Source organism: Neodiprion lecontei, chromosome 4 (assembly GCF_021901455.1).
Source record: "Neodiprion lecontei isolate iyNeoLeco1 chromosome 4, iyNeoLeco1.1, whole genome shotgun sequence".
Lineage (NCBI taxonomy): Eukaryota > Metazoa > Arthropoda > Insecta > Hymenoptera > Diprionidae > Neodiprion > Neodiprion lecontei.
In genome coordinates, this window is record NC_060263.1 from 21,247,507 (window position 1) to 21,259,225 (window position 11,719).

An 11,719-nucleotide genomic window follows, 5' to 3' on the forward strand; every position below is an offset into this window, starting at 1 on the left:
TGAACCGGGGCAGACGGTCCGAAGAGAGAGGAAAGATCACGCCCGGAGGCTTCGTCGGCGGGACCCGCGGGGTGCGGGAGCTCTCTCTTCTCCCGGACGATCTCATTTCGTTAGGTGAATGAGCCGAGGCAGCGGTCGGCGTTCCTCAAACGGGACGAGGAGCTGCCGGTCGGTAAGGGTCAGTTGATTTTTCCCATTTTTATTTTTCGGGATTTGATTCTCCTCCCTTCTCCCTCGCCTCTCCTCTCCCTTATTCTTTTTATTCTCTTTTTATCATTCCCGATCGCCACCGCTGCCGTCCGACGAAAACGCCGCGTTGCCTCGTCGACAAGTAACACTGGAAGCCGTTCGACCACAATGCTGCAGACCGCGAGGCCAACTACTGTTAGCTTCTTACTTGGATGGGAAGAAGACTCGGAATGCCGGTACAAGAAGAGCCGATGTCCTTCCGGAAGTCTTCACACTTCGCGTAATGCTCTTCACGCAGCTTTTGAACAATACTCGGATTCTTATTCGTGCAACTGTTGGAAACATGATCTAGGCGAAGAGGATACGATCGATAACGAGCTGCTGGGACAAAGTCAACTTACCGTGCCGATTGGATGGAAAGAGGACTCGGAATGTTGGTCCAAAAAAGCCCATGTCCTTCCGAAAGTTTTCACTGATCGTGTAACGATCTTCGTTCAGCTTTGGAACTTTACCAGGAGTCTTGGTACCCTCTGCGCCGTCACTTGGCTTGGCTTCTTATGTGCGTATATGTCCTAGACGAATAAGACAGAAGCAAAAATGAGCTGCTAAGATGACGCCAACTACTGTTAGTTTCCTACTGACCTGGCTGGTTGGACCGCGGATTCAGCATGCCAGTCCAAGCAGAGCGGATGTTTAATTTCCAAAGTTGCATATTCCAAGCAATGCTCTTGGAACAGCCTCCAGACTCTCGGTATCCGCTGCTTTTCTCCTTGGTCTAGCTTCTTGTCTCTGTGCAACTGTCGAGAAAATGATGCAGGCGAATAGGACAGAAGCGATAATGAGCTTCCAACAAGGAACGCTTGGCCGGATATAATTCGGTGAAACACAGCGCATCCAGCGTTGTTAGATCGGCTTCTGAATAGTAGTTTGAAAATGAGTTGGCCCCATTAGCACAGCAGCACCAACAGCAGCAGCAGCAGCGGCGGCAGAGTGTATACGCTGACAACAAAAAGCGACATAATTTGGTCGAGGGTACAAAGAAAGTGAGGAACCGGTCCGACTCGGCCGCAGGTCCTCGTCTCCGGCGGAGCAGCGGCGGTTCATATACGAAGGGCGAAATCGAGCGACTTGATAAATTAATTCGCACCGGAAGCGTCTGACAAGGAAATGACGTCGTTACACCGGCTCGCGAGGAGCGCGGCCATTGTGGTCTGGAATTCTCAGGGCTTTTGTTATCCCCAAAGGAGAATCGGGGTTGGTCGAAAAAGTTGCGGGGCGCGAATCTGCGGCTTTTCACACTTCCTTTTCCAGCTCATCTGCGCGGCATGCTGCTGCGCACATGCGGGACACGACACTATAAATAAGTGAAGCACGTGCTGGCCGGACCGGGCGGCTATTATTAGAGGCAATTAATGAGACACGGTTTCTGTTCGGAAGTAATCCGTGGTAAAGCGGATTTTCCGCGGTACGGCTTCCTCAATCCTGCGTCGTCGAGTCCGGGCCTCGTCGTGGCCAGGATCCAGGGGCAAAATCGAGCCCAACATTGGCCGACAGCCTCGCAGCCCCGCTGTAAGACCACCCACGAAGAAGAAGAAGAAGAAGAAGAATATGAATAAGAAGGAGCGACCCGGCGCAAGAACTATTAGCATCGACGCGTGCTCGAGTAATGACTGGATGTGGCCCTGGCATATGGCGTTCAAGTTGACACCGCTAACACTCGGGACCTCCCATAAGACCTGGTGAAACGCGCTGCACGTGTGTTCGTAAATAAGACGAGCTCGGGCTCCTCGCAATTAGTCGGTTCACTAATTGCCGCCGTCCATCGGTCCCGCGGTTTCTTCTGCCCAGAAGAGAGGCCGCAACACTCCCTACCTCCCACCCTCTCTCTCTCGAGAGACAAATAGCCGCCCTCGCTGTCACGTCACGCCGTTGCCCCTAAACTCATCGTATTTGCCGCTGCTCTGCCTGCAGTGTGTCATTCGCGATGATCAGGAATTTCGCGGCTATCCGCCGCGCCGGGTAGCGGGGAATTAAATTTCGGCGTCGTGACGTCATTCGCCTCTGACTAATCCCGGCCTGGGCGCGCAATTCGAATCGTCGATCACCCTCAGGTTTTATTGCTTCTTATTCCGGTTACGGTAGCCAGGGCTTCCGTGTCGGGTGATCGTCGCTCTACCCTCAAAGGGAGGGCTCGACCGCTATAACAAGATTACGCCCGGAGTTTTGTAAACTTTTAGTCAACAACCTGCCTAATGACGGCTGTTAATCCCAGAGTTGGGCGGATGAGCGTTCTCGAAGGTGTCCAATGTCTGCAAACGCTGGTGGATGGAGATACTTAACTCTGCCAAACCGCAGGGGGGGTTGATTTTAACTTATTCACGGATCGTTTCGGATGGCTGAAATTTGTCAAACCTGTTCCAGGGTCGAGTTCTCCGCCCCGTTCCCTACACTGTGACTAAATATCGCTTCTATCACCGTCGATACCTGAACCTTTTGGGGAAAATATTTTGACTAATTGGTTCCCTGAACTTTTGGATAGAATAGGAGAATCTGCAGGTTATGGTTAAATTCTTCTCTTCGATTCTTGAAAAATTACGTATTTGACGCGCACAGGGATTTCGATCGAGGATTGATCGATCCTGAAGAGGGTGAATCATCGTCGTGGATGCGGAACGGGCTCCGTTGCCCACGCCCAGCCGCATTATGAGGCGAAGGCGTTCCCGGAGGAGGGATTCAGTCCCCACCGCTCGGTTACAATGAGCGGGGCCTCATAAGGCCCAATATTGACGAAATTCGTCGATGTGACTTCGGGGCTACGGATGTCCTATCTTTGATTTTCTTTAGCAGTGATCAGGATCTTTAAAGTTTTCGGAACGACGAACATGCTGCTGAACGTTGTCACCCGTAAATCGCAACATTTTCTGATCCGCGAACCGCGTTGTTTATTGTTCATCGACCGATCACCCAGATAGTATAGAATTTACATAATTTACTGTTATTGCGTAAAAATCAGTGCTTAGATTCTCATTTTTGCATTTGAACAACCGTGAAATTCAGGGTTCATCTCATTCTATTATAATTTTGTATTGTTTAGTCCCTCGTTATTGAATATCAGGATATTGCGATAGTATCATTATTCTCGATCTTTACTAGAAATTTAACTTAATAATAAAATAAATAACTTGATCAAAAGACCGGATCAGAAACGATTGAGTCCCTGAATCGATTGTATTTTATTGGAATTCATCGAATCGTGTCGATTGAATACTTTTCTTTAACAATTAAAAGCTATATAAAATTCGCAACAAACCGGAAGATTAATTATTTTTAAGATTAACAATAGCGGGGTTGAAATTTTATAAGATTCAAGTTCGTGAAGTAAGACTAGTATTTAATTTTTAGGAACAATCGTGTTTTTAAAACTTCGGAACAGCTGTTCGAAATTGAATAAACCTTGATAAAGCAAAACATGACTACATTTTGCCAAGTCAAACTTTTTCAACGTCATTCTGAAGCTGCGAACCAGCGATTTTTATTTGACGTTTCATGTTAGAGTTATATGAAGGTACTTAAGGTTCAACCTTGTGAAAATTTTCGATCTCGACCTTGAAACTCCGTCAGCTGGTTCTCGTTTGAAAATTTCTCGGGATGATTTATGGCGACTAATAATATTACGGCGCGCGCTATCCTCTACTCTTTATTCTTCCTTCTCTTCTTTTTATTTTTCTTCTTCAGTTTTTGAAAAAATAAACCCCACCTAAAAGCTGTGCAAATAGTTTACGATGAGAAACGTCCTCGCGACGTCCTCGTGTTCGTTGAAATTTTACGGCACTTTACGACCGTGGCTGTGCGCTTAGGTGATTTTCGGGCCCAATGAGGCCCCAAAAATCGGACGTGGCCGGCGTGTGGCCCGTCGGCGGTTGCCCCGAACTTCGGTTTAGAGCTACGATCGTGTGCTCCGCTGATAAAAACAACGAGAGAAACGACACGAATTGCACCCCTTTTCGCCAAATTAGTTCAAATTTGCACGGAAACGCGGTGAGAAGAGTTTCATTTTTTTACACTTACTAGAAAATTCTAATTTAACGGGTATCGTTAGAATAACTACGATTTGAATATTGTTCTAATAATAAAAAAGTTATAGGTTAAGTGACCATTAAGTGTGACGTTTCTAGTTGTCAGTGCCTCATTTTTCGGTTACGGCAACGTAACGTCTATTTGTTTGGTTTCTGACATTTCTTTTTGTAAAATAAGGCCGTAACACCAATTTATCATCGTATCCTGATATAAAATTATTGCAGCAGTTACAAGAAAGTACAGTCAGTGACCATAATCAGAAAGAATAAAACAGAACGCAGTACTATATTATTTTTAGTCAAAAATAAATAACTCCTTATCATTTTGTATCCAGTACAGTTTTTTTCGATCATGGTATAAAGTGAAAATCTATGAAGACAGGCTGGTGATCACAACTAGAAATTTCTCTCGGTGGTGTAGAGAAGTGTTTTTCGAAAACCATGGCGATTCGCACCTAGAGCAAGAATTTTACGACATACTTTATAGCCTAACTGCCATGAAATTTCTCTTGTTCAAGCCTCTGGTTCGCTTTCCATTTTGGATTTATAATACCTGCAGTATTGGCGAAGGCGTGCGCAGCTTTCTCAAGGACTCGAGTTTTTCCAAAGGACGCAGACATTTTACAACCCTCCGGCACACGAGGCTTATCGTAAATGCCCGACAACGATGCGACTCGAAACCACGAGCCTCCTTTTTCAATAAATTTTACTGCCCCAGGACTGCAGTTCATTAAATGATAAAGGGAAGCTCGTCTCACTATAATATACAGTCAATTGATTCATCCCACCTGCAAGGGTTTTGCGCACGGTGCGTCATGTTAAAAGTGTTTGCAAACGATCGTCTAGATATACAGTGAGAGAAATTTTTGGTTCCGGTTACCGCTCAGTCCTTAACTATTTTCATTTTTTACCACAATCGAAAAATATAGTTCTGGGTAGAAAATGAAAATAAGTTTTCTAGCTGTTACCGGAAAGTCTAGTATCCGTTACTAATCTTTCTCATCACGATCACTGTTACTATATTTTCTTGCAACTGTTGCGAAAATTTAATGCTTGCGCAACGATAAATTGACGTTAAACCCTTGTTTAACTAAAAAAGTAGAGTAAACCTCACAAACTGATTTTGCGTTGCAATAACCGAAAAAGGATCGACGATAGCGCAAAATGTTTACGCGTACCTCGATTTTCGTAACTCCAACAATATTCAAACAGGTTTATTTTAACGATACCTGTTTTACTGAATTTTTCTAGTTGCAGATGTAGGTCACGGGACCAGGGTAGGAAATTAGCCGAAGGCTGGTCAGCGGTGCGTATAAAACGGTGTCCTCAAAAATTTATACGACCCCCAGCGGCCGCCAAGGCGAGCTACCGTTCGGCGATTACCCGCCCCCCAATAAATCAGACAGGCGGATACCTGCTCTAGTAAAATCGCGAAGATTTTCACCGCCGTCTCGGATCGAAAAGGATCGAAAAGTAAAAAGTTCTTCCGGGCGTGTTTTCAGCCCCGCTTCGGCGCGGCGCGGCGCCTTTGGAAACCGGAAGCCGCGGTCACGCCAGACAGTAATTAAGCACCTAGAGAGGGTAAAAAGTTTTCCCGCCCCCCGGCGGCGGCGTCGAGGTGTGATACGTCACAGCTGGTTAAACAGCTGCGGTTCCCCCGGCGAACCCCGAGTCGCCAATCTCGCCGATTTGACGCTTCTCTAATCGTTCCTCCCGTTCATCTTACTTCTGCAGGCAAACTTTTCGTAGCTTCTCCGAACCACCGGGGGCAGAAGAATGATCGTGGTACAGGTGGCGCAAATCAAGCCTGCACTTTGCCCACAAAGTAGTCGTTATATCCGAACACGCAACCCGGCTCCTCGACTCCATGGTTATTAAGATGCGATCCGCACTCTTTCCGGGCGATCGCTCAATTCAGGCACTTTGTAAACGGTAGGAGACCAAGTACAGTAAGTTTTACTCCGATGCTCCAGTTTCGGCTGAAAATTTGTGACCACAAATCTTGCGACTCCGGTAGCGAACCACCAAAGAGACGTTCGAAACATGTCTTGAGCAGCCGTTTTTTGACATCGAAAAAGTACCCTTATGTCCAAAAGAAATTTTTCGTCATTCTTGGACGTTAAAAAACGGCTAGTAAGACATCTTCCGAACGTCTTTTTGGCGGCCTTAAGTTTTGATCTGTCTGGGTAAACTATTTCCGCTGATCCGGCCAAACTGCACGGATTCCAGGGAAAGTGATCGTTCGAATGGGAACCGTTTATTGGTATCACTTTTTGTCACCTGGCACCTTTTACAGAGAGGAATTTTATTCCTGCAGCGTTGGATCGAGATTTTTTTCAGCGAATCTGCAACACAGCTTGCAGAAAGTTCGCTACAAAAAAAGCTTCGAAGATTTTTCAATTTGTACTTACTTCGACGTCGGTTGATTCCGACCCTGCACAGCATTTCTTCGACCTCGTGACACAGTTGTGAAATGGAAAGTGAAAATTGGCAAGTAGAAAGAGGCGGGTTTCGGCAGTGCCGCATCCCCCGCTGTGCGGTGACACAGTTTTTGCTACTGTTTAAATTTAGGGTCTGCACAACGTGCAGAAGCGACGAAGCTGAAAGTGCAGCTTGCAATTTCAGTCCGTGATGCTCGTCGACTCCGTCTCCGACTCCAAGCAGCTCCTGCAAAAGAGAAAAGCGGAATCGGTGTAGACTCCAGCTATTGAACAGATTTACAGCCGCTCCTGATCCTGATGATGGGGAAAGAATTTAAGAAGGAAAGTAGAAATCTTTTGAACAAGGTGATGAACCACTCGTCGTTCTTCGCGACACCGGTAGCACCGCCAAATTTACGACCGAAGGAAGCGTGGCGAGTAAAAGAGGTGGAAAACGGAACCCGAAGAAGCTCCTCCTTTGTCAGGCTGGCACGCGACCTCGAAGTGAATAAAACCCCTGGAGAAGCTGTCCGTCGGAGCTCTTCTTCGTTTTTCAAGAGTTCTGTTACGAGTTGTGTTCTTAGGACGCAGCTCTTACCTGGAGCGTGATGGAGGAAGGGGAGGAGGAGAGTGGTGATAAATTAAAAAGTTATTATCGGCTAAATAGGAGGCGATTAATTTAACCCTCGTGTAACAAATGCGTGGTGGCTTGTTCGGGGCGCCCTTCGACTGCATCCGACACGTCGCGTTGATCGCACATGATCGTACGAAACCAACAGACACCATAACACGGCCTACGCTCAAAGGATACGGGTGTCAGTTGCACTGTGAAATTTCTCATCAATCTAATAAATTTACCAGCCCTCCTCAACTCGAGCATATGGCTCGATCATATCCCCTGGCTTTTGGGTATACCTCGAAAATACTTCCAGCCGCGATATTACATTTTGAAGCAATAAGGCGGTACGCTTCCGGGGGTCTCTTGTCCTCCGACCAGCTTGGATAATGCTGCGCTATTGTGCTCTCGATGCGTTGTTATTAATCACGCGGAAATTTATGATTACCCATAGTCGGCTCGTCGCTGCTGTTCGTTATTTTCTATCAACGCGAAGTAGGTATTTCATCGATTTCTACCGACTCGGAAATGTCTTCCCTCATCGACACCCCGGAGGAGGTATAATCCGAGCGGAACAAGGCGCAGCGGGGAAAAGATCGAGGCTTATGCGGGAGATCCTGATCTCGGACAACAAGTAATTGGGCAATTAAACCCGTTCGGGAATGATCCAGGATTGCGGCATAACGGAGGCGGGCGGCGAGGATGACCCTTGAAACACGAAAATCGCGATATAGTAGGCGAGAGATTCGAAACGCTCGGAGGATCGGCTGTGCAGGAAGAGTTTCTCCGCACGTACCGCCGCAGTGAAAATGCATCTGCGGTAGGATTCGCGTTTGCGCCATGGCGGATCGATCCTCTCTCACCGCGTTTATCGTTTTCGCCCCGGGGTATTTTTGTTTCGCGGTAGCGAAATCGGCGTAACCGTTGAAACAGGTGAACGGATTCACCTGTGTGCACAAATCGCAAAGAGAGGACCAAAAAGACCGAGGGTATAATAGCCGGTCCCAGTACCCGGTTCAAAGTTTACTCCTGCATGCACGGGAATTACGCATTCGGTGCACTCCAGCAGGCGGTCCATCTCCACCTGCGCTGTTATTAACTGCTCATCATTACCCCGATATTCCCGCACCTCTCAAAACCGTTCCACGGAGAAAACTCTCCGTCCATGATCCGTGTATATTTTAAATCGGCCAACACCGCGAGTAATATAAGAAGAAGATCGCTAATGGTGGTCAGAAGGAGTTGTACTGGTCCTGTTTCGGCGCGATGCTTCTCTGCAGCTTCGAACTAAAGACAAACGTCCAGCCGTTACCGGGGATCCGTTTCCGCCCGGAAATCACCTCGTAACTACCCGGCCCGGGGCTTATCTCGAAGGGTCGAAGCGGCCTCGCGATCTTCACACTGTCGTTGAAAGGGTGGACCACTCCTTTCCTTTCGGGTCGCAGCTCCGCGGGATGGACAGGAGTGTACCAGCCTGGTCCCGGAGCTTCCGGTTCCTTGTAGCAGAGGCTGATGTCCTCGAGCATGCTTCGCACCGTCGGTTTCTTGGTGAACCTGAAAAAGAGAAAGATTATGAAGCGTTTTAAAAGATGAAGCGGAGGCTTCGCCTCACCTTGGACAGCTCGTCCAGGCTCCTTTGAACCGGTTCGATCCTTCAACGGCCTTCTCGAAATCGCTCGGAAACTTCGTCGGCCAGTTTTTGGTGTCCGTTGGCTTCGGTCGGGCTAGGTAACCGAAGATTGTGCTCGCGTCTCTCGGTCCTGAGACAGTACAAAGTGAGGGGTTTCGTTGGAAGTAGAACGAAAGACGCTGAGCCAGGAAAGATGACGCGGGTATTGTTTGGCTTATAGTGCCTTTTGCGGCAGATTTTCCACAGCGCCGATCCTTGAACTCACCTGTGAACAAGTCGTACGGTCCTCGCTTGCTCGTTACCTTCTTCAATTTGCTGTCTATAGAGTCCGGATGTCGCACGTTGTACCTGGTGAACAGAATCGGAAAGTCATCGATGAGAGAAAGAGGAAAATGCATAAACCAAAACGAATCATGCAGAAATGTTGACATTAACGAGATTCGAATATAACCCCTTCCAAATTTGTCCAACCCAAGTTTCACTATCCTTTCTTCCTTGTGTTTCATAAATATGGCAAAATATCACACTGATAAGTAGGAAGAATTTTTTCATCTCACCGGTTGCAGGGAATCGACCAGCTGCGAACGGATTTCTTGAATCTGGGTAAACAACCGTCGTACTCGAAACTCGAAAGGCAGGAGAAGGACTTGAACCGATTCTTCTCAACGTGGTAATACGGGTTGTGTTCTTTTCCAGTGTATCCTGAAAAGTGTCAAAATTTTGTGTCTCTTATATCATTATGACGCAATAATAAACATTCGGATCAGTAACAACTAGTTTTATCGTCTGGCTCCCGACATTATTATCAATATTTAATCCTCTTTCTGATTACCTGGACCAGGTGTTTCCTTGGCGCGGGAGTTTTTGAATCTGGGAATTCTACCAAAGCCGGTATTTTCACGCCGGATGTTGCAGCTTCCTTCCAAAACGACTTCTGGCCATTGTCGAATATCGTGTACACCCGGCCCGCGGCCACGCTTCATCAGGTCCCTCTGGAGAGCGTATTTCTCCGGGAGCTTACCGCCCATCGTTTCAGCGAACTCCTTCATCTCCTCTTCCCGCTTCCAGCTGAAATCATTACTCATTTTTTCCATCAAACAATCGCTCGGATTAGGTCTTCAGCTTGGTCGCACGAAACTTCGTTCGTTATAATTCTCTGCTTTTCTTATCGTCAGGGTCAATTACAATTTTGGAAATTTGGAGTCGAAATGGAAACTAGAATTCATTAGAAATTTTATTTAGCGCCTAACTTTAGTCAACCCGCATTACGCCCGTGAATCGCAGGTCACATAAAGACTGGGTCGAAACTTTGTAATTTTCAATACTTTGAATACAAAAATATTGTCCATAGTCCGGAAAATTTTAATCAATAGTTATGTAGACATTTTAAAATTGACAGTTCGATCTGATCATCTGTATCGCAGGTTAACAACATGATCTGTTTGTCGTAGTTCAAAATTTTAAAAACTCTCCACACGTATCGCTCTTAAAAAAGAAAAGAGCGAACTCCAAAAACACAAATCAGAATATTCGAGAGAAATAACAAAAACTTGCGAACACTAATGTCATGGTGCACGAAATGGAAAATTTGTTTTAATGGATGGAAAGCCGGAGCAAAATTTTGCACAACACGTTCAGTTAGCATTAATTTACGTCAATTTTTATATCACGTGGGTGGAAATTGACCGAAAAAAAGAAAATAATTTTACCTTGTTACGGGGCATTTTGATACCAGGGGCGGAGGATCGTAGGTCCCTGGGGGCGGGCCGTCGTTCAATTTCACCCCGAGACGCGGGTGCATTCCAATTTTCGCCCCGATCGGCACCGAGCTTCCGAAAGGCGGCGGGGGTTTTGGTTTTCGGAGAATGAGGCATTTGCATCGCCATCGACAAGAGCAGCGGCATAATTTGAAGGACGAAGTTTCACCCCGATTGCAGGGCATTTTCAGGCCGCCGAATCTGAACTCTTTCTGTGCCGGAACAGGTCAAGTTCGTCGATTGCGTTGGGGGATTTGAACGAATTGAGAATTGTGGCCCGAAGATGAGGTTGGAATTTTGGTTTCATTTGCCCAACTCGCGATTTTCCGCGAGTTTTCCATCCCGTCACTAAATTTAAATTCAAATCGACGGATTTGCGGTTGGATGGACTGGGATAAGAATAGACCCAGCTGTCTCGATTCCGATTACTTTCCACGCTCTTATTTTGTTACGCGAATTTCTTTTATTCAGTATTATCTTTTATATACTTCTTGGTTTTGTTCCCGATGTTCGTGCCTCGTCGTTGCCCGCGAAGTAAATTACCTTAGAATAATACTCAGCGCTGTAAGTAATTCATTACGGCAAACTGCCGAGAATAACGAAATTCTTTTAACTAAATTTGAAAAAAAAAAAAACATAAATCATTTCGTATTGGTTTGGAAATTTCAAACCGTTCTTGCTTTACCGCACGCTGGATTTTAGTCTTACCCGATAAATCACACAACCGACTATTTTATCGACCGTTGGACTCCCGTTGCAGCCTTGTTTTTAGCTCTTATCATCCATGAGTCGCAGCAAAGAGCAGGATCTGTTCACTTGACGATACTTAATCTCAAGGCAATAATTTATTCAAGATTTTGACAGAGGGCGTAGTAATGATAATATGAAAAGTAGTCGCGTGTTCGACATTGCGCAAAAATTTTTAAAACGGAAACTTAAATCAATTTTGTGCAAATATTTATTTCCGGTTAAAAAAAATAAAAAAAGATTTATATACGTATTACGGTGGTTCTTATTTTGGTCGTGTCGGA

The 11,719-nt window shown here is 46.2% G+C and overlaps 1 protein-coding gene across 1 annotated transcript; it reads right to left on the reverse strand.

The window, feature by feature from the left end:
- Positions 1-8,533: 8,533 nt before the first annotated feature.
- Positions 8,534-10,873, reverse strand: LOC124294093 (lymphocyte expansion molecule-like). The gene is made up of 6 exons (XM_046737955.1): positions 10,641-10,873; positions 9,764-9,999; positions 9,489-9,633; positions 9,197-9,279; positions 8,914-9,061; positions 8,534-8,855 (listed from the first exon to the last, which is right to left on the reverse strand). Exons 1-6 carry the CDS (start codon positions 10,871-10,873, stop codon positions 8,534-8,536), a joined length of 1,167 nt encoding a protein of 388 aa, XP_046593911.1.
- Between the last annotated feature and the right edge of the window lie 846 nt (positions 10,874-11,719).